This window comes from Acanthochromis polyacanthus, chromosome 7 (genome assembly GCF_021347895.1).
Source record: "Acanthochromis polyacanthus isolate Apoly-LR-REF ecotype Palm Island chromosome 7, KAUST_Apoly_ChrSc, whole genome shotgun sequence".
NCBI lineage: Eukaryota > Metazoa > Chordata > Actinopteri > Pomacentridae > Acanthochromis > Acanthochromis polyacanthus.
Window position 1 is genome coordinate 23,371,267 of NC_067119.1, and position 24,268 is coordinate 23,395,534.

General features: G+C 40.7%; 1 protein-coding gene across 1 annotated transcript; it reads left to right on the forward strand.

Moving 5' to 3' along the window:
• The first annotated feature begins 13,436 nt into the window (after window positions 1-13,436).
• On the forward strand, window positions 13,437-19,511 carry LOC110950069 (aquaporin-3-like). The gene is made up of 6 exons (XM_022192466.2): window positions 13,437-13,628; window positions 17,050-17,176; window positions 17,420-17,557; window positions 17,693-17,808; window positions 17,913-18,130; window positions 18,256-19,511. Exons 1-6 carry the CDS (start codon window positions 13,521-13,523, stop codon window positions 18,458-18,460), a joined length of 912 nt encoding a protein of 303 aa, XP_022048158.1. The 5' UTR covers window positions 13,437-13,520; the 3' UTR covers window positions 18,461-19,511.
• Window positions 19,512-24,268: the final 4,757 nt, after the last annotated feature.

A 24,268-nucleotide genomic window follows, 5' to 3' on the forward strand; every position in this document is an offset into this window, starting at 1 on the left:
CTGTGTTATGTGTCTGTGTACGAACAGTGTGTGTGCCCATTTGTCTGTAAACTGCTTACTGGACATTAAAACCTAGCTTACCAAACAGGTAACTGAGGTTGCTGTGACTTTAGTGGTAATGCAGAGATATGAGTTTGAACAAGGTTTTCAAAATAAAGACTGCAGGTGACTGTCAAGCAGAACCATGTTTACACATAACTGTGGGAATTATCTCAGTTTGCAAGGAATTTGAATTTAAATGTCTTCTTTGGAAGACATGATTTACAGTATGAAGATGTCTAGTTTATGTTTGCACTTGTGGGTTCCACAAGTGCAAACAGGAGTTTCATGGCAAGATGAGTTACTTAGAATTCTGATAACCTCAGTGACAATTAGTAGGAAAGTAACGCAACGAGAGGGTCTCTTGTGTATATCTTCCCTGAGTAAATGCAGAATTGCAGTGATAGGAGAGGAAAAAAAGAGAATTTATGTAGTTAACTGCCCTGTATGCATTCGATAACAATGTACATGAAAGTACAGCTGGCCTGTACGTCATGATCTGGGGTCCAGATGGAGATGGAGCTCTTCAGTTTTCCGTTTTCCACTTAAACGTACATCATGCTTGAGATTACTTGTTGCGTGACAATCTCTCATCTCACTCGCAGTAAGATTCGTCTAAGATTTCAGCTGAACAGCTTTCACTCGTTACTGAAAGGGAAATAAAATCTGAGAAGCACCTGAGGGGTTGTGATTAGAGCAGGTATAAAATGTTCTTGACGACTGATGGAGTACTTGTCACCGTGGTATTGCTGTGTTCTGAACACAGAAGTCCGGAGTCCCTCATAGACACACACAGAAAGATGAAGTGTGCTCGTTGAAGATGGATTACTCACCACCGTGAACAAAACAGCATATAAAAATTCTTAATTGCCACACTGACACATTCAGCTGTGTCCCAAGTGTTTGTCTGTCTGCAGCTGTTGACAGAGAAAGCATGTTCTTGTGATTACAACATAGCATAATTATAGAGAAAGTGGAAATGTGTGAGAAAGGCTTTGTGCACCACACACGCACGGGACTCATTAGAATGAAGTGTGATTTATAGAAAAATATATCACCCAATCTTGACATTGCGATGTTGAATAATATGCTGGTAAATTATGTGATGTTCTGATTTGCACCACATTGCAGTGGTTTAAAACAAAAAATGCAAATGTATGAGCTTCTACAAATGCTTCAGGTGTGATTCATTCCACAATTTCCAAAGATTTTGCTTTGAATGAGTGACACATCTGGTGGTGCTGTTTGGTGCATTAGTCAGTGATATCATGAGGTGACATGTTTGCAGATCTCTTTTACGCAGTTTGAACTAAGAGTGAAAAGCTCTTTTGCCAGGCCACACATATGGTAAACATCTAGCACATTCTGGAAGTTTTCAGATACTTTAAAGTTGTTCACATTTTGTTACACTTCAGAGTCTTCTTAAAATCGATTCAGTTTATGTTTTCTCACCAATCTACACACTGTACTACTTGACGATAATGCAAAAATAAAGTTGGGGATTTTTATGCAAACTTATTCAAATTACAAGCCTGAAAATGAAAAACCATTCACACCGTTCACTTACTACTTGCTTAAAGCATTTTTGACAGGAATGGGAGCCTCTGAGAAATGATTCTCGTAGCCTTTTTTTTATTTCGTTCTTCTTGTTCTTGGCACAATCTTTCAAGCTTAACCAGAATGGATAGGTAGTGTCAGTACACAGCCATATTTTAGGTCTGCCCAGAGACAGGTTCAAATCCACCCTCTGGCTGGACCACTCAGGGACTTTCACAGAGTTAAAGCTACTTGTGTGTTGTTTTGACAGCATGCTTTAAGTCATGATCTTGTTGAAAGATAAACTTTTACCCAGGCCTGAGATCTTGAGCACTTTTGGCAGGGTTTTTACACAGAGTTGCTTCATATTTTACTACATCCCTTTGTCCTGACTAGTCTTTCAGTCTCTGTTGCAGAAAAACATCCCCACCACATGCTGCTGCCCCCATTGTGCATGATAGGTGATTCTTAGGGCCTAATTTAATTCACACATGGCATTTGAAATTCACATTCACTCAGACTAAAGGATTCTGCTTCTCATTGTCTAAGAATCTTTTAGGTGCAGTTCTGTTTAGTGAGGAATGGCTTCCATCTGGCTACTGTACTCACAGGAACCAGTTTGGTGGAGCGCTGCACTGGTGGTTGTCCGACTGTAAAGTTCTCCCCTCTTCACAAAAAACTCTAGATCTCATTCATAGTGGGTTCTTGGTCATCTGTGTGACCATGGCCCTTCATCCCTGATTGCTCAGTTCATCTGGATAGCCAAATAGGAAGACAGTTGATGGTTCCAAACTTCTTCATTTTGAGAATGATGGAGGCTGAGATGCACAATGCTGCAGACATTTCCTTGTATCCCTACCCAGGTCTGTGTCTCACCACAACATGTCTCATCTCTACAGACCTTATGGTTTGGTTTCACTTTGACCTACATCAACTGTGAAGTCTTCTATAGACAGGTGTGTATCGTTTGTAATTGTGTCTAGTGAATTTAGTTAGGTAACACTGTACTCATATCTAGTTGTAGAGACATCTCAGAGACTGCTGATTGCAAGTATGTTTTCTAATCTTCTTCTTCTTCTTCTTTTTCTTTTGGCTTTTCCCTTCAGGGGTCACCACAGCGGATCAATTACCTCCATCTAACCCTGTCTTCTGCATCCTCTTCTCTCACACCAACTACCTTCATGTCCTCTTTAACCACATCCATAAACCTCCTCTTTGGTCTTCCTCTAGGCCTCCTGCCTGGCAGTGGGAATCTCAGCATCCTTCTACCAATATATTCACTCTCTCTCCTCTGGACATGTCCGAACCATCTCAGTCTGACTTCTCTGACTTTATGTCCAAAGCCTCTAACATGTGCTGTCCCTCTGATGTACTCATTCCTGATCCTATCCATCCTGGTCACTCCCAAAGAGAACCTCAGCATCTTCAGTTCTGCTACCTCCAGCTCTACCTCCTGTCTTTTCCTCAGGGACACTGTCTCCAGACCAAACAACATGGCTGGTATCACCACAGTTTTGTAAACCTTTCCTTTCATTTTAGCTGAAACTCTTCTATCACACAGCACACCTGACTCTTTTCTCCAGCCGTTCCAGCCTGCCTGTACACACTTTTTACCTCTTTTCCACACTCTCCATTGCTCTGGACTGTTGACCCTAAGTACTTAAAATCCTCCACCTTCTTGATCTCTTCTCCCTGTAACCTCACTCTTCCCCTTGGGTCCCTCTCATTCACACACAGATACTCCGTCTTACTGCGGCTAACCTTCATTCCTCTCCTTTCCAGGGCAAACCTCCATGCCTCTAGCTTCTCCTCCACCTGTTCCCTGCTCTCACTACAGATCACAATGTCATCTGCAAACATCATAGTCCATGGAGACTCCTGTCTAACCTCGTCTGTCATCCTGTCCATCACCATAGCAAACAAGAAGGGGCTCAGAGCTGATCCCTGATGTAGTCCCACCTCCACCTTGAACTCCTCTGTCACACCTACAGCACACCTCACCACTGTCTTAAAGTCCTCATAAATGCCCTGCACCACTCTAACATACTTCTTAGACCCTCCAGACTTCCTCATACAAAACCACAGTTCCTCTCTGGGCAAAACGTGGATTGTTACGATCATGCTTTGATTGTCAAACATGTTTGGTAATGTAGCATGTGACGTTTCTGTCTAAATAAATGCTTTTGCTATACATGGCGCGTTGTCCAGTTAATAGTATTCATCGCGCTGCCTAACAGTGTCTTTTCCTTCTCGTAATAAAATGTAATGTTGCTAGGCGATCACCCTGCTAACTAAACGTAGGCTCAATAATAGTATGATGGGACCACATCACTGGGAAACTTTGTCCTGCAGCCCCTCAGAATCAGAAGAAAGATCCAGACCCAAGCAGCAGCCGAGAGCCACAAGTCCAGAGTGGGAGGTAGGATTGTTCATTGAGTGAATATTATTAGAATGAATATAATGAAGAGTCTGGTGTAGACCTGCTCTATATGAGAAGTGCCCTGAGATGTGAGATGATTCAGCTCTACGTTAATGAAACTGACCTGACGGCTTTGCAAAAAGTGGAGATTTGTGCTGAGAATTTTGATCCTTTTAAAAATGTGATTTAGTGTCAGAGGCAGAGCCAGTAGTGATGAGGGGATTACTGCGGTCAGTATGGAAGGAACAGGTGAGCTGTTGGAACAGAGTGAACAAGCAAGCATTATTTCCAATACTTTATGTGCCCAAATGACAGTAGGGACCCATTTTATTTTTTCATCATTAAAAGATAATAAATAGAGTGTAGGCTATGATTTCAATATACTAAGAGGAATGGATAAGTTATTTGAGTCATTGGGAAATGCGCATCATAGAGATTAGAGCAGACCAGCCATCCAAAACAAGAACTGTCTACACTCTCTCCATCGTGAAATTCCACACCCGGAAGTCGGTAAAGCACATGGAATAAAAACCTCTGATTGGCTGGGCAGGCAAAGTGTCTCTCTGACTGGCCGAAAAGTCTGTGGGGCCCCCATGCTGCTGACTACTACATCAGACACACAGTCCTGAAGCCTCACGTACTGTGGTCTGTTGGTGAGGTAGTCGATGGTCCAAGCAGCCAGGTGACAGTCTACTCCCGCTCCCTCAAGCTTCGCTCTGAGCAGAGAAGGCTGGATTGTGTTGAAAGCACTGGAGAAGTCAAAGAACATGACCCTCACAGCGCTGCCGGTGTCCTCCAGGTAAGTCAGCGATCTGTGCAGCAGGTAGACAACTGCGTCATCTACTCCAATGTTTGTTTGGTAAGCGAATTGCAGTGGGTCCAGATGTGGGCTCACCTGGGGACGGAGGTTCCTGAGGATGATCCTCTCCATGGTCTTCATCAGATGAGAAGTGAGGGCCACAGGTCTGAAGTGGTTTGGCTCCCTGGGGTTCCTGGTCTTTGAGACAGGAACCAGACAGGAAGTCTTCCACAATACAGGAACCCTCTCCAGACTCAGGCTCAGGTTAAAGATGCGCATCAGCACCTGACAGAGCTGGTCTGCACAGTCTCTGAGGAGTCTCGAGCCAATTCCATCAGGACCTGCGGCTTTCCTGGTCTTGATCTTTTTTAGCTCCCATCTCACGTGATCAGCAATTATGGAGAGGCTGTGGGTGGAGGAGGATGACAGGAGAGGGGGTGATGGTGGTGGTGGTGGGGGGTGAGACAAGGAGAGGTGATGGGGCTGTACGTGGGGTCCAGAGGTGGTGGAGGATGGGGGGAGGAGGAGAGGTGCTGTTGGTGGTATAGAGCTGAGGTGTGAAGAAGAAGCAGGCTGGTCAGTGCTTTGATGAGAGGGGGGAGGAGTGAGAGCAGAGTCAAACCTGTTAAAGAACAGATTCAGCTCATTGGCCCACTGTCGGTCTCCTGCTGCAGCTCCCCTCTCATGGCCTCCGCTGTAACCAGAGATGGATCTCAGGTCTCTCCAGACCTCCCTTGTGTTATTGTTCCTCAGGTGAGATTCCATCTTGGTCCTGTAGCTGGCCTTGTCCGCTTTGATCTTCTTCTTTACCTCCTTCTGCACCCTCCTCCTCTTTCTCCCCAGATCCAAAAACCCTTCTCTTCTCCTTCAGCAGGGCCTTCAGTTCTGGGGTTACCCAGGGTTTGCTGTTTGAGAAACGCCGTACTTTCCTGGTCGGTACGATGTTCTCTGCACAGAAGTTATTGTAGTCCGTTATAGTGTCTGTCAGTGCATCGATGTCCTCCCCGTGTGGACCACACAACACATCCCAGTCTGTGGTCTCAAAACAGTCCTGCAGCGCCTCAGTGGCCTCGTCAGACCACTTCTTCACATACCTTATGGTGGGGGGTTGTTTCTTCACCCTTGGTATGTAAATGAACTGCAGCCTCACCAGGTTGTGATCTGAGCGGCCCAGCGGGGGGAGGGGGGAGGAGCTGTATGCATCTTTGATGTTAGCATACAGCAGGTCCAGGTTTTTACTATCTCTGGTCTGGCAGGCCACGTACTGAGTGAACGTGGGGAGAGTGGCAGAGAGCGATGCATGATTAAAATCTCCTGAGATGATAATAAGAGACTGAGGGTGAGATGTTTGCAGCTGCGACACTTCACTGTGGATGAGTTCACAGGCTGCCGCTGCATCAGCCAAGGGAGGGATGTACACAGTAATAGCGATTACATGTGAAAACTCCCGTGGCAGATAGAACGGACGCAGACTGACCGCCAGCAATTCTACATCCTTAGTGCAGAGCCGCTGTTTTACGCTAACGTGCCCAGCATTACACCATCTCTCATTCACATACATAGTGTAAACAATGGAGCCGTGGTTGAATGGGTCGCTACATGAGAACTTTAAAAGTTCCGAAATAAGAAGTAAAAAAAGTAGGGGAAGCGCCATTTGTACATCCATTGTTGCACTGTACAAATGCGGTGCACCCACTTGAAGAACGGAAGAGAAGAAAAAAACTACGAGAAATATCTAAAAACACCTAAAGTTAACAGGAGCTGCTGTAACTAGCTGCCGCTAACACGGCGCCATTTTGAAAAAAAAAATGACAAGAAAATATTAAAATAAAGCATCTTGAGACAATTTCACCTGTAATAGGCGTTATATAAATGAAATTGAATTAAAATTTTATGTATCTTATGTTGGAGTAATTCAGCCATATATGTTGGAAAACACATTTTCTTTGTCCATTAATCTGTTGATTGTTTTCTCCAGTAATTTGTTTCTTGTTTTGGTTTATAAAATGTGAAACCCAAATATATTCAGTTCCCTGTCATAAAAACAAAACTATTTATATTCATGATGCAGGAATCAGGCAGTTTTTCACTTTTTATCTTAGTTTAGTCAGAAAAATAGTTGATAATGTGTGAATTGTTGCAGCCTGTGAGCCGTAAAAGGTTTTAATGTTTGTGGCAGACTGTCAGAAAACATTTAGAAACCAGCATCAACAAAACACTCAACAAAGATTTGAACATTATTAAAAGGAAATCCAACTTTTGCATGACAATGTCTCATTAAACGTCATTCATTTCCAACATAAATGGGTGATATTTATCCTCTGGAGCTTCTCTTTACATCATCTTCCACCCGGACTGGTTTGGTAGCGAGCATGTGCAACAAACATTTGAAAAACTGCACTTTATCATCAATAAATGACACTGAAGATTAATCTCTACATAAATAAGGCTGAGTCTAGATGTGCTGCTCTGTCATTAACTCCTAAGTTTAGGGAAAGTTCAAACAAAAGAGGACAGTTCAGATAAGACTTGAGAATGAGCTTATTTTGAACAAACATCTCAGACTTTCTAAGCTTCAGCACCTCTAGCAAGATATTTTAACAACAAGCAACTCCAGAGATCCAGAAGTTGGAGAGAGTTAGCTTTAGCTGAGCCAAAGAACGTGTGGGACGCTAACCTAGCAAACATTTCAGACTTTTCTCTGTGAATGCCGAGAAATAATTTCCTATTTAATGACAGAGCTACACATCTGAACTCAGTCTCATTAAAACAGACTCTAATTCAGTGTCATCCATCCAAAGTGCAGTTAGCCAAAATGTTTGTTGCATGAGCTCCAACAAAACCTGTCCAGGTGGAAGGCCACTTTGACAAACAGGAAGTGGAAGATTCCAAGCAGATTTATAGAAGGGGGAACCGGACTGTACTAAGTGTGGTCGAGTATAGAGGGGTGTTTTGTGGGATTTTAAGGCTGATCATGATTATTAGAGAGACATTTGGAGTAGATATTAATTTGCAGTAAATGAAAGTATTTAAAATCTTGCAGCTAAACTTAGAAGAACACAAACTCTAACAGAAATCTTTGTTGATACGTTTTTGTTTTGTTTCCAGATGTTAAGTTAAAGGAGTTTTATTCGTGACATATAACCAATCAAATCACTCCAGAAGACAGAGCGACCACAGCTAGATAAAGGATCCAAACTAAATGGATTTATTTCTGGTAAAAAAAAATAAAAGACCAATAATCAGTCAATCAGTCAGCCCACAAAAACTACAATTCTACGGAGTATGTGTCTTTTCTTTGACTTGTTATCTATACAATATACTTTATATATTTTATACTATACTACTATTTGTCCCGCCTGCCGTCTCTGAGGTTGAAGCTGGATTGGATCAGACCAAAGTACCGTCCAATCACGATGCCAGCTGCCTCTCAAAAGGCTCCTTCATCTGGCGGCACTTCTTCTGAGGGGAAGCTGAGCTTCAGCAGAACTTTGGAGATGTGTTCCAGTGGTTGGTGGATCTGTGGGGAGATAGAGAGAGACCTTTGAATTGTTCAGAAAGGAAAACAGGGAACCCATTGGTAGTTTTAGATTAGGGTGCTACTGCGGTGTGTTTTGGGGTTTTAAGAGGTGAACAGGAAGAGTTTTTTATTCCGTATTGATGATCTTTTATTTATGTTACTGGTTGGAATGCCCATCAATGTCAATGTGAAGTTCACTTTTAGTTCCATTTATTTATTTTTATTTTACTAACATTTTACTTCCTTTTAACCCCCTCACATATTGTGTTGTTGTAAACGTACTCTTTGAAATAAATACTTGTCTAACCCTCTGGAAACCAGCTTTTGGACTGTCTTTGTGTTGCTCCTCACCTACTTCAGACAGCCGGGACAGAACAACGTTTTGTGGACCAAAGGATATACTATGACGCTTTTAGAGCGACCTGCTATACTATAGGCTTTTTTAATTGACATATTACTATGACGTTTTTTTGTTTTAGTTTTAATTTTAGTTTTTTAGCAACATATAAGAATTTGAACAGTTTTAAAAATGACTATACTTTTACTTGTGCAATGAAATATTATTCTATGGCATTTTTTAGACCACATATTATACTCTGATGTTTTCTTGAATAACATAGTATTTTGACAATATACTGCACTATAACATTTTTTGAACCACATATCATACATGACAATTTTAGGCAGCATCCTATCATTTTGTACTTTTTGAACCACATGATAATGTGATAATGTTTTTTGTTTTTTTGCCAACATGCTATACTATAAACTTCAGGCCATACTATTTTATTCTTGAAAAGTGTACTATACTTTTACATTTTCTGAACTACTATGGCGTTATACACAGAGTGCTTTGGTTACATGTTGATTTATATTCTAGATTTTTTTCTGTTTTGTTTTTTTGACGGGGTTACCACAGACCTGACCGTGAACACCGTTGACACCCACCTGAGGGAGACACTGCCTAAGATCTCCAGGCTGCTTGGTCGTGGTCTTTCTAGTCCTACTCCAGAACACCTTCATCAACTCCGTCTTCTTTTGAAGAGGCCCTCAGATGCTGCAATCTCTGACCTTAAGGAGGAACTGCTACTTTCACTCTGTAATGAGACGGCGGTTATTTTAAAGACCCAGCTCCTGGCAGCTTTGAGTGAAAATTTAACATCCATCAAAACAGAATTGCAGACAGTTAAATCTGAGCTGCAAATTTATTAAAAAAGAAAAATTGAAGTATCACATGGTCATAAGTATTCAGACCCTGTGCTCAGTATTGAGTAGAAGCACCCTTTTCAGCTAGTACAGCCATGAGTCTTCTTGGGAATGACGCAGCAAGTTTTTCACACCTGGATTTGGGGATCCTCTGCCATTCTTCCTTGCAGATCCTCTCCAGTTCTGTCAGGTTGGATGGTGAACGTTGGTGGACAGCCATTTTGAGGTGTCTCCAGAGATGCTCAATTGGGTTTAGGTCAGGGCTCTGGCTGGGCCAGTCAAGAACGGTCACAGAGTTGTTCTGAAGCCACTCCTTTGTTATTTTAGCTGTGTGCTTAGGGTCATTGTCCTGTTGAAAGGTGAACCTTCGGCCCAGTCTGAGGTCCTGAGCACTCTGGAAGAGGTTTTCCTCCAGGATATCTCTGTATTACAAGACAAGGCTAGAATTACATGATTTTAATAGTAATAGGTCGTGATCTAAAGTGGGCCGGTCTGAGGCATGAAAGTCCGGGGCTGAAAATGAGTCCCACTCCGGCCCTGGACAGATTAGAAGAAAATAACTGAACCCATAATTAGATGAGCATGAAAAATACAAAATGTGGAAATCTTCAGGATTTGAAAACTTTGCAAATGCACTTTTTGTGGCATATCATGCTATTAAAAAGTCTAAACATCAAGCGATTAAGTGGACTTACAGAGGACTGGTGTGTCTCTTAGACGACTGGAAATGATTGAAGATCTGGAAACAATTCAGTGTGTAGTTGTTGCTAACATCATCTTCATCTGGCCAGAGGCAGTTTGCCAACCTGTGCTGTCTGAGGGAAATCAATCTGTCTACACCTGTCTGCACCTGTCCTGTCTTCCAGCACCTGATGGAAAACAACTGACACTCCTACTGGAGACAAACACATCTGGTAAACACATTGTACATCTGCTCATCAATCACCAACGTGAAAAACTATGATCAGTGTCATTTCCTGAAAACCTCAGGATCCTTAAAATCAACAAAAGTACACAAAAAAACCCATTATCTATTGCAATGTTTAATTGCTAGGATTGGTTGTTCAAGAAAGTCAACACAAATTCTTGTGGGTACCACTTTTTTTTCACGTTACTATTTACTGTCCTGTTTCTGAGCCAAGCTATTCCAGGAACAGTTGTTTTAAAACATGTGGCTAAAAAATGCAGCTCCTCTGGCATTTTAGATGGGATTTCTTCTGGAAGTCTAAAGAGATAAATTAAAACAGACAAAGTATAAGTTTGGGGGGCGTGGCGACAAGCATACATCTTCTTTTGTAGAAGATGGTATTAATCAGGGGAAAGCGTTGAGGAAAAACATTAGCACAACCTTGTCAAAATCATTCGTGTGCAATGAAACTGATAAGTTAAAGCCTTGTAATAATAGGATGGGAGTGCACCTGTACAAAAAGTGATGTTTTCATAAAGTGTTACAAAAAAATCAAGCCTATTGTCTATAACTGTTCACTGAAATCTATCCAGGTCTTCAGTGGGTTGAAAATGAGAAAAGAACATAGAGAGGGGGTCAAACACCAACAGACAATGCTGTGCATTCCCATTCATACCTGTGGGAAATTAAATGATATAAAAGTGGGTGGACCCCCAGGAGGGCCAGAGATCATATCTGCTCCACCAGTGTGGGAAGAAGTGTTCAGATCTCCACTTAAGTAAAGGTATTAATAAAACAATGTATAAAACATCTATTGCAAGTGAAATACCTGCATAAAAACATCATACGCATGTAAAAGTATGTAAGCATTGGCAGCAAAATGTAGTGAAAGTAATAAAGTAATGAAGTACTGGTTTGGTCCATTTGACTGAAACTGTACTTTATATGGCATCATTAGATTGTGAATACTGAAGCATCAGTGTGTCAGCATTATGTTACTGTTGCAGCTGCAGGTGGTGGACCTTGTTTCAACTAGATTGTGTACAGTTTTACTGTATTTGCAGGGACACCTAATAAATCTCAGGAAACATTAGATGATTGATGGGAGAGGAAAAAAGTAAAAAGAAAGTTCTGATACACAAACCGTTTTGTCTAATCTTTGTTTTGTGTGTGTGTGTGTGTGTGTGTGTGAGAGAGAGAGAGAGAGACAGAGAGAGAGACAGAGAGAGAGAGAATGAATTTGAACATTTCTTGAAATGAAACCATGTGAGACATTTGGAGGGAAGATCAACTAAGTTTTGCAGAGTTGTTAACAACTCATAAACATCTGAAATGTGACCTGGCTACATGCTGATTTTTGGAAGCTGTCAGAACAGTCAAAAAGGTTGACAGTCACCGATTTGATATGCAAAATGTATTGGACTTTGAAAGCTTGCTATAACGTCCACTGTATAAAATAATCATTTTAAAAGTAAAAGAAGCTGTCAGAAAATGGTGGTGGAGGAGAAAGAGTAATATTTCTCACTGAAATATACTATAGTGGAAGAATAAAGTAACATAAAATGGTAAAACTCAAATAAAGGACAAAAAAACTAAACTAAACTCAAAATTGTACTTTTGTAGAAAGTTTGGGTAGCTGTACTAACTTGCTTTTCCCCATGCAAGCATCTTCCATACAGCTCCATCCAATTTCTCTGGAAAATACTTTAGATTCACCTTACTTGTTCAAACTTGGATCACATAAAAGCCCTTTCACCCAAAACATCCTCAAACACACATGGGAGACAGCACACTCATTTTTCTACAACCTGTCATCTTCGGTCCCTCCTTTCCCTGTGGAGGCACCACTAAAACACTTCCTTGCAAAGAGTTGCGCAACATTCCTGACGCAGGTATTGTTGACGTCTGTGACTGGCATGACTCAGACTGCCTTTGGCTCCTTTAGTGATGAAACATGTCACGTACATATAATTTGCTGAAACATAGTTCTGGACATGCGCTCGTTAACATACGGTGCACTGAAGTGGAAAATTTTCACAGAAGGGGCACATTTATTTTGATGCAGAAATTAGTTTTATATAAGCAGTGAAATGTGATGCTTTGATTGTGCAAAGTTCTATAGAGTGTGTAATCTAAATGCACAAACTTGTTGAAAATCGCTAGAAAGTAGGCATAACCCAAAAACACAACGGATAAAGCAACGGTACACTGATTCCCACTGATACAGGCCGTACTGAGGACTTTTAAAAGTGGAAATGTTCTCACACCTCTATTGAAAGCAGACAAAGGAGGTATAATGCGTGGTGATGAAGTTTCACATGATGGACAAAAGAACAGGTCAGAGAAAATGAGGTGAGACACAGAGAGGGAAAAGAGAAAGATGTGAGTGAATGGGTGGGAATGATCCAGTACCAGCAAGTATGCATTACAGTTATGTGTGCATTGTATTGCTGGTTTTACGAGGACAAAAATATGAAACATCGGAACTAAGGAGAATGAAAAAGTCAAGGTATGTGCATATCTCTAAATGTAGAAAACTACGATTATCACACCTATTATAAAGTGGGCCTTTCTAAGCTCACTTCTGGGAGCCAGAGATGAAGCATTATCAGTAAGCTCTTTACTGTGGAACTACTAAGAGACAAACACACTACTAAATTCAAACTTCCACATGCATAAAAAAACCTGAAGTTATGACAGATAGTATTTTGCTCAGCTGTGGTTATCTAAAGGCATGTAATGAGGAAAATGAAGTATCTAGTTGCAGGTATGTGGTAAATGAGGGCAACGAGGGAGCTCATGTACAGCGAAGTTAAAGGTCTATGTGTGTGTGTGAGATGGGGGGAGAGAGAGAGTGAGCACGAGAGAGAGTGAGAGAGAAAGGCTCAGTGAGAAAACCAGTCTGTGAATCACACACTGACGTGCAGGGAGGCGTGGTGCAGAGGGTGGGTCCAAACCCGGGCTTGGCACCAACCCAGCCCAAACCCATGCTGCCTATATAAGAGGGTGCCCAGTTGTCCCAGCTCCACAGGAACTCAGAAAACCCTGTGTGTGTGTGTGTCGTCTCACTCTCATCAGCGTCTGAGAAGAAAACATGGGTAGACAGAAGGTGTATTTGGACAAACTGGCCCGGTTCTTCCAGATCCGTAACCTGCTGCTTCGTCAGGCCCTGGCAGAGTGTCTTGGTACTCTCATCCTTGTGGTAAGTGCATGTGTGTGTTTGCATGCATGGATGCGTGTGCGTGTGCATGGACCACATGCATCATCTCATACTTCAAAATGTTCTGTGTGCTGATAAGAGATGAACTCTGCTCCCTCTGAGTGTTTTCTTTTCTCTAAGTACCCTCACATTTCAAGTGTTGAAGGTTTACTCAATTACTCCCCATATGACAGCATTGAATTCTATCATCTTTGCATTGTCATGTTTGAAGAGTGATAAATGTTTGTTATCGAAACTGCATGTAATTTATATGACATGTATAGACTTCAAAGGAGGAAAAGTCATTCCCTGTGTGCTAGATGATGCCAGTGCTCTCTGGGTGTGTAAATGAAGTGTCACTTACCCTGGAGAACTTAATACAAACAGTCAGATAACAGGTTGTTCAGGAATGCATGTGATGTGGACCAAACCATATTTGCAATCACACAACAATATTTGCAAGGAGTTGACATCCAGGATCCCGGAGCCAAGACCTCGTAATACCCTTTCATCACAAGACAAGGCACTAAGTGTGTATTAGGACATGCATCATAATAACTCAGCATCAGGCAATGAGCTGCACATTTGCCCTATTAACCATCAGCAACTTCTTATTTTAGCACTCTATAACAAAGACTTATTTGGTCCAGTGACAAACTGATGTTTTGTCCAACTTCTCCTCTGTCATTAAGGTGTCGTAGGTCAAAATAAGCGTCACATTTATTATCGGGAAAAATGTGCACTTCTGTTTTCTGTTCACCAAGGAAAATGTATCCAGACCCCTCCAAAAGCAGGCTCGTAGTTCGGTCAGTCAGACAATACTGTTCTGTTAGAGGTTCTTTGTTTTTTTTAATTGGCACTCAGGAAAAAATGGGTTTTCCAGTTAATACTTCAAATACAAGTACAACAGCCAGCTTAGTGGGCAACTTAAAGACTCTTCTAATGATTTAATATCCACTTTGTAGCTGTGCAACAGTGACTCGCTTTATGAATCACTTTATTTAATATCCACTCATTGATTTATAAAATGTGATCTCATAAAGCATGCTACCTTTAACTGAAATGAAAAGCATATTCTGATATAATCTACTTCAGAGCAAAAATAATTTAAGATCAATCACATTTCTCTCTAACAAAGAAACTTTACAGTTCATGTAGCTTACATGTAATATAGAAAAAAGCAAATTGTATAAGCACAGACTTGAGATGGAAAATTCCATGTACATGGTTAGGCTTAAAAATACTTGCTAATTGTTAGAGTATTTAGCATTGTTACTACTGACTTAAAGGTGTGGCGTAGTTATTTAATAGATGACACATGTTGATGGCAGCGCTGGTGAGCTTAGGTACAGAACAATAGGTGTCACATAGTGCACATATCTGACATAATTTTACTTCCGAGATGACGGAAGTCTCACACTTACTCTGTTTTGTTTACCATGTTCTCTTTCCAGAAAAAAGTGTTTACTTCTTAACTTTTTTTGACATATACATTTTTCACTTGTGCCAAAGTTTATTAAATAATACAAATCAGTGGACCATATTTGAAGGGATGGGTATTATTAAGGGTGTGTGAAGGTGCATGCGGGTGTGTGTCTGTATGTAATGACTGTTACATTCTTGGCAGATTATCAATAGATCCATGCAAGAATCATTTCAAATTATGTTTCTTCATTCAGTTCTCGCAGAAAACATATAAAAACTATTCCACATTAAATTCCTGATTTCAGTATAGTGTGTTTAGCTGTCTCAGCACTGAGTCTCAACCTAGCTTTGAAAACATGACCTTGGAGGTCAGCTATGGGCAGATAACATCTCTGGCCATCCCACTGTAACTGGTTTGTTAACCCCTCTAAAGGTGGACTGCATTTTCCGCTTCAGCCCAGGGTTCCCTACTTTGATCCAGAGGGTAGCTGTAGGAGGGCCTCTGGTGCTCTTCATCCCAAATTTGAAAAGATCACACAGGTAGAGTTTAGAAACTGGTTCCATGCCAGCAGATTATTTTTTTTTGCCTGCAGCTCCCGGACAATTTCCAAATGTGTGTTTCAGTAGGCTGACTGCTGTTGGAGGGGGTTTATAACCTCCCCGACTGTGCTAAAAGTTGGGATTAGCTGCATGGAAGCATGACCAAGCTGAATCAGTCAATTGAACGTTGGCTGCTGGGGTGCAGTTTGCTAACGACAACAGTATGACATAGCAAGCTGTGAGAATCCATCAACGGTTAACATGCAGTCACTGAAGCACCTCAGAGTCAGGAGGAATGCTTATAGTGATACTTTCAGTGCAATTTAAATGAGACCTTTCTGATGGAATGTAACATAAGTAAGGAAGTTGGCACTTGTAAGCTAATGGCCCATTACGTGTAATTCAATGACTCTGACATTAAGAAGAACTATGCAGAAAGTCCTGAGTTTTTGAATTTTTATTTTCTTATTTTTATCATGGCGAAACATTGAGGAGGCTCCACATTCCACAAACAGAACAGCTAAGCACAGTTCAAACACTGGGGCTGATTTGAGCACAATTTTTCCAGTAATGGCCAGTCTCATCATGGGTGGAAAAGAATTTAGACCAAGCCCAGTGCTGATGACCGCCCCTCAGGCGCCAGTCCTTCTGAGTGTGGTTCCCTCCAGCTAACCTCAACATCTGAGTTGTGTGGTCTGAATGAAAAGCATCCTCATCAGGGGGCTTAGAGCAGCAGCCTAAGCATGGACCACACATTCTTCTTTTCCTGAGCACATATAAAGAGCACATAAGGATATGCAAGAGCACATAATCACAATGTATGCCGAACACCTGCTAGGCAGTACTGTTGCAAAAGAGAACACATTCTGCAAGCTCCTCACTTTGTGACAGAATTAGTCAATAGCCCCTATTTTCTCATTTTCTGTCTAGAAACTGAAGTTTCACTGTTGTTCCCCCTTCCTAGATAAATCAGTCAGGAAACAGCAGTGACAGTTCCCTCTCCTGTCAAGGTCAACATAGTGACCTTTCTGTACATACGGTATCTTGTGTGCCATTAGGAACACAATAGAGCTCATTTAATACTGAGTACAGCTCATTCAGTGGGTTTTTGTTTCACTAGTTTCACTGATAATGATCACATTGCCTTAGTTCACCCCTTAGCTTGACCTTGATTGGCTCATGAAGCACTGAATCTACTGTATGTATGTTCTATTTTTCTTTTACAACACCGAGATACTGACTACAGTTAGTTTGCGGAATGCAAACTTTTATAGAGCAACATTGCCAGAAAACATCAAGTTAAATTTAACGGGGACCATATGAACAAAAATGCATCTTAAAATGGCACATAAATGTGTCACTACTTGCCGTCTTTAAAACACAGACAACTGAAGAGCTTTCGTGTGCACAATAAGTAACTGGGACCTAGTCTAAACTTGCTTTTCATTTCTCTCTGCAGATGTTTGGCTGTGGTGCTGTGGCCCAGCTGGTACTGAGCGGCGGTTCCCATGGCATGTTCCTCACTGTCAACTTTGCCTTTGGCTTTGCAGCCACCTTAGGGATCCTGGTGTGTGGCCAGGTATCAGGTAATCAAACTCATCTGCTGGAACTTATTTTATTTTTAATATGAAGCAGTACTTTTGGAATGTTAGATTTCTCATGTTTGATTCATAGCACAACACTTTAATCTGTTTTGTACTTTACATAAAAGAATATATAGTTTAAATCTGTATTTAAGGTATATTTTATTGTATTTAGGAAAAGCTGTGACACTGTATGTTCATTGTCTATTACACATACTAACATACTGTCAACATGTGCACTTGAAGGTGGCCATCTGAACCCTGCAGTGACCTTTGCCCTTTGTCTGCTTGGAAGAGAGCGCTGGAGGAAGTTCCCCATGTACTTCCTCTTTCAGACCATTGGCGCTTTTTTCGGTGCTGCCATCATTTTTGGCATGTACTACGGTAAGGCAGAACTCCAGGAACGAGCCAGAATGATCTTGCCATAACTATAGACAAACAGATTTATGTTTTAGCTTCAATAAAATCTAAGCACACGGGTCCAAACTAAGCATGATATATCTTGTTGTATCTCCTCAGATGCCCTGTGGGACCATCCTGGGAATTTCAACGTGACTGGTCCTAAGGCAACAGCTGGCATCTTTGCTACCTACCCTGGAAAGCATCTCACTATTGTCAATGGCTTCTTTGATCAGGTACTTTATTGACGTGAGAACAGCTACTGTATCATACACCAAATTTACATTTTACAAGCATACAAATCCTGATTTCATCATACATGTACCTCTCTCCATTGCAGATTATTGGCACAGCAGCCCTGATAGTTTGTATTCTGGCTATTGTGGATCCATACAACAACCCCATCCCCCAGGGACTGGAGGCTTTCACTGTGGGGTTTGTGGTTCTGGTCATTGGGCTGTCTATGGGATTTAATTCTGGCTATGCTGTCAATCCTGCCAGAGACCTCGGACCACGTATTTTCACTGCCATGGCTGGATGGGGTGTTGACGTTTTTACGTAAGTGCGCAGATTTCAAGCATTTTTCCCCCATCATTTATTTCAATGTGAATGTCTCTCACAGCATTCTCGCACCCAGCCCTCTATTTACTGATCCACATTCTTTCTTTTTTGTCACTCCTCAGGGTTAGAAATGGCTGGTTCCTCGTGCCTATTTTTGCCCCGTTCCTCGGTACCATCATTGGCGTGATGGTCTACCAATTGATGGTTGGTTTCCATGTGGAGGGAGAAGTACGCGACCAGAAAGAGGGCACAGAGCAGGAGAACGTCCGACTGACCAATGTCCACTCCAACAATGACTCAAAAGAGGCCAGCAAAGAAATGCACTGAGCCTGTCAGAGATATGCAGCTAGTCACTCTGAAACATGCACTTGTAAATATTGTCACACCGGCCTTTTTCCCTTCCTGCCACAGCTATGTTTTTTAAAGCATTGTCACGGCTGTTGGCATATCTCCCAAGATAGTTGTGTGTTTGTGAAATCAGGCCACTTCCTTTATATTATCATGTGATTGTATTATACTGTAGAGGAATGATTGTGTGTGAGTAGAAACACAACTTCAGAAACACAGAATTACATTAATTCTTTTAAGAGATGAACATTTGGATCTTAGTGTCTATAGCACTCTAGATTTAACAGTATTGTATACTTCATACCAGTGTAGTTTTATGTACCTTTGTTTTTTTTAAAAATATATATAAAGTTTGGCACACTTTATAAACAGTAGCTGTATTTAGACAGATGTGGGTGTTTGCCAACACATTACTGTGCATTTTCTCAGTCCAGATCTTTTCAATGTTAATATCTTAATTCAGGGAAATTGTCAAGAAGTTGGGAAATTCAAATTTCAAACATTAACTTAAATGTTCAAATATCTGTCAGTACATATCTATCTAACAGGATTACTGTGTATTTCACTTTTTCGCAGCAAGTGACATCATTTTGTGTAGACTACATCAACTGTCTGACAGACAGTGGTTAGACTATAACCTTCCCACAGCATTCTTCACTTCACCACTGCTGTCTTAGACCAGCTGTATTAAAGCTGCTGTCTTTTTATAGACAGCCGCTACTTCTGGAAAAATGTTTGAACCAATAATTCCAAATTGACCATTTACCCTTTGTATGAGTTAAATCAGAAGCTATTATATCCTTCTAATCTAATGCTTGAAATTTATGTTAAACCACAGCTGTTTGCTTCTGCGTACAGAAACATATTAACTATTAATCCTACGTTCATCTATACCTGCTGATGTGTTGTCTGATGTGTATCCACAGTTGGGTGTGAGACTGGACTGTGAGTGTTTGTATTTTGTATGTAGGTTGAGAGGAAATGCTTTTGTACCGATACAATAAAGTTCTGTTTTTTATTGTTGCATGAATGTGGCTCATGTTACTCTCTTGTCACTGTTTTTTTTCCTTGTTTGTCACAAATACTTCTCATTTCGGGGGGAGACTGTAATCATATTACATTGGGGGGGGGACAACTGGACATGCTAGTGAGTCACACTGTACATGACCCTTGTTTCCAGAGGAACAGCTCACTGCTTGTGGTGGGACAGAACTGGGTCAGGTCAAGCAGGCGGTGCTGGTTCTGGTCTCGGCAGGCTGAATAAATATTTTGATCAAATTTAATTTACAAAATCATTCATATTAAAAAAAAATGGGGGCACAACATTGTTAAATAGAAGCTTGTGCTTTTACAAGACAATTAGCAGAAATGAAACAAAAGCAAACTAAGACTCCCATTAGGTTGGGAAAATGTGAGAAATACAAGACCACATAATGTAACATTTGTATGATATAAATCCCAGATCAGGTCAGGTTAAAGTACTTGGAATAGCAGCTAAAAAAAAGAAAAAAAAAATCAGTAATCTTTTGTGTCTGTTTTGGGATTCTCAAACATTAGGATTGTATCAGCATCCAAAGTTCAAAAGTTAAGAGCTAAGAAAGAAACGAGTACACACAGTGATCTCTCCATTCATTCAGCTGTGCTCTTTAATAATGATTTTATGCTCCCAAAAGGAGACTTTCTCCATCATTATGGAGTGAGCAGCAGTATTTTAGGCTGCTATTTCCAGACTACACTTTATTTCCAAGCATACTTCAGTATCCACAGAGCAGAACTGGGCCACTGTCCTTCAGCACATAAATCATACCGAACCAGCCCAGGCTGTCCAGGCCAAACACTCATTCTTGCCTATGTGCCATTTATCAATAGAATATGGAGACGTTTACACGTGGTTGGTCTGTATCCAATGCAGTATATGCCTACTCATGTTAGACTTTTGACTCACGAATTTCAGGATAATCAAACAAAGGGCAAATTGATTCTTCAAGAGTTTCTGTTCTGGCCAGTCAGTATGAATCAGTGGTTTTACATAATCATTTCTAACAGGTTGTAACAGGTCACCCTCCATGTTTGGAATCTCACACACATGGCCACGCAGTCAAAATATACCAGTCAAGAGTGCTTTCTTTTAAAGGAAACAACTTAGCATATTACACTGAGTCAATATGGCAACTTTTGCGATACCATAAACAATAAATAATCAGAGAAATGTCACTCGGCTGTACGATTCCCCATCAGTGTCAGTTTTTAATAGGCTGACATTCGCATCAAAATCAACATCAGCTCATAAAGGCTCTGAAATGAAATATTCGTATCATATATGTACTGGCAGGGAGACAATACCTGTAAGGCTAAAAGTTTACAGTTTTGTCTGAAAAACTTACATAACAGTAAATATGTTTATATGTAAACTGAAGAAATTTCCCTGTTTTATCTAGTAAATTTGTACATTTGCGAAGCATTGTGGGCCCTCACAATAAGAGAAGGCTTAATAATAAGTTAACTCTGCTAGAAGAGAGACTTTATGTTATTTGCAATTAATTGTGAAAAAACAAAATGAGTACACTGGCATCAACATCAGCAGCCGGTCTAAACGAGATAGGAAAACAGGCATATCGGATATGATCAAAAATACTGTGTATCCCTAAATTTTCACCCATGGTAAGCAGCTGCTTTTATTGGAACGCTCTCGAAACTGAGTGTTCTCTACCTGCTGAACACGAAAATGGCAGACAGCCAAAGATTTAAACTAGTGGGTGAACATCGTGTAACACTTAGCAGCTCAAGAGCCTCAAATATCCCTCAGGAGAGGGTGGAGACCAAAAACAGTATAAACTGGAAGGTGTTTTTTTGAACTCAGGTTTATTTCCTGCTTTAAGCCTTTATGCTCAGCTAAGCTAATGAACACAGGCAATAATGTAAAGGTTTATGCAAGGTGACTGCAGTGCAACAAAAAACACTTTGTAATGGCTTCCTCGAATGAAGGACATTCTTGTAAAACAATCTAGATATGCTCTTGACGATTGTTGGCAGTAATGTAAGATATAGACAATGTGCAGTTAATTGACTAAACAAAGTAAACCCACCAGTACGGTCTTTTAAAGAGCTGATTCAAACAGCACTCACCAACGTTATGGCTGTAGACGTGTTTTCTATCATGAGCCGTCTTGCTGGGTACGGCTTACTGCCCGAGGCTTGACTGGAACTCTAATACATAAATCTGATCTAATGCTATTGTTTCAGCAAATTTTCCCCTTTTATCTTCATAAATTAGTGGTATTTTGGTCGGTGTGAATCATAGGCAGACACACATGCACATTATGTCTGCTGTAGGGATCAAATTTTGCGTTAAATCTTTGTTGACATCGTTTGCTGTGTGGCTGAAAAGATGCAAAGACAAGCCGACCAGGTGGCTCAAGTCGTGAAACAACACACACGAAAAAATTCTGCTTGTTTCAGCAGGCCCTCCACTTTATGAGGAAAACAAAGATGTGAAAGTTTAGATTAATCCCAGAGGTAAGGCACATAAGCTTCTAACATTACATCTTGTAGCAGGGGCCATGTCTAGATCCCATGAAGGATTGATGTAAAAAAAAAAAGAAAAAAAAGAAGCACCCCTTCTTCCCAACACGGAAAGCTTCCATGCTAAAACGATATAATACCTTCAATATAGCATCTCACATACCAAGTATATTCGTTTTTACAGGAGTTGGTACTCAGTATACCTGTAAAATCTCCATTATATCCCCTAGGCCAGGCTCCTCATGCCAGTCTCATCGAAGCATTTGCACTTGGCCACATTTCAGTGTTGTATAACACACCTTTACAGGAAAAACAAGCTGATGGATATGCGGATAAACACCAGCATTCTTTATTTAATATTATAGAGTTAGAAGAAAGAAAGAAAGAAAGAAAGAAAGAAAGAAAGAAAGAAAGAAAGAAAGAAAGAAAGAAAGAAAGAAAGAAAGAAAGACAAAGAGGTGAATTGCCCCGGTAAGTTCAAACAACTTTCACCCCATGTTTTACAGAGCAATAAAATGCTTCTCATACAACTATATGGACAGACTGGGAGGCTAATGACCTGTGTTGTTGTTGTACATATAGTATGAAACACTTAAGGGAAGAGCTGGTGCCATGTGCAGGCCATGTGTGATCACATAGTATTTACTTTAAAGCTCCGGTGAATCCAAATAAGAGACAGCAACTTCAACAACTTCAATACTTTGGAGGAATTTGAGGATTGCCATCCAGTTACAATAATTCTTATTAATGTTCACACAGCAGCTCTAACAGTCAAATTTACATGAGAAAGCTACAACCTGCGGTGCAGTAAATGGAACACAAACAGCAAAACTATACACACAAACCTTGACACACACATCACTGTAAAACACATGTTCAATATGTAAACATCTTCTGAACATGTTGCTGAGTTGTGGAGCCATTTGCACCGACTGCTGCACATACACAACAGGCACAACAAATGGATCCATGCTGTGCATCACATGGAGAATGCACAACTCAGATCCTCGTAAGTTAACACAACACACACAAGCACAAGTAACAAGGATTCTATCAATGGTCTTATCAACATTTGTGCAATGCTGTCTTTTTTTTTTTTTTCCAAGTAAAGCACACCTAACATGTCCCAAAATTAACTTTTATCTGTAGTTAGTGTATCCACTTGGATGAGCCAAATCTCAATATTACACCCATAATTTACACCATTGTTGAAAACATTTTGTATGGGTAGCCAAAATAAGACTGGAGAGGCATTTCAACCCCAAGCAATCCTAAAAAATGTGACCGCATTTCATTCTTTTATATGCGGCAAGGAGGAATGCATTCTTCGACTGCTTTTAGGTTTAATTGGGCCTCTAAAATGCTTGAATTATTGCAATCCAAACTGCCAAAAAAATGAAAAAGGAAAAAAGCAAACTTGTCCCCGCTCACATCAAATTTTTACCAAGAAAAAGAAATCCGAAAAACATGACTTCTGTGTTAAGTCTGTTGAACTTCACTGCTAATGTGCAAATGATCAGTATTTGTCTGCAACTTTAAACAACCAAGTCTTTGCGAGCACACAAAGTTGATATAGTTTGTGTTTTACAACAGAAGAAAAGTAAGAATCTGCAAAAGAATTTAGTTGCACATCCACAGTGAAGCCATTTTTGCTGCGAATGTCAATGACTGTCATGAACATGACAAACACATACAAAATGTTAGCATGTTTCTGTCTTGAAATGTAGTGAGGGGTGGCCATTGTGTATTACTAGGAATGCTTCTGTTGCTTCTGCCATGGCTGCTAACAGCTAACAGCTGTTGCTTCTCCTCCTTTTCATCCAAGCTTCAAATACTAAAAGACTACTGAGACCACTTCACAGTCGAGTGAGATTTCTTGCTGTTTCGTGCTGACTGATGACTGTTTATAAAATCTACCTCTCTGCAAGATCATACGAAGGTCAAAGTAGCCTCATAAGTTCTTCTTCATCTCTCTCTCAAATGACATATTCGTGACAAAGGATGAGGTGGATGTGCATGTGGTTAGTTTGTGGTCTTCAGTCTAAGAAACTATTGTTTTCCCAACAATACACCAGTGATTGCACACGTCTCTCAGGTATGACAAATTCTCCAAACAAAAAACACAGCAGGTACAGCCATGTCCTTGAGTATTTGCATAGTAAGACAAATTTCATAATTTTGCCTTCGTACACCATGGATATGAAGTGAAGCAATCGGGGGAAACTGATCGCACAAGTTTTCAGATTGATGACTTACATTTTTATG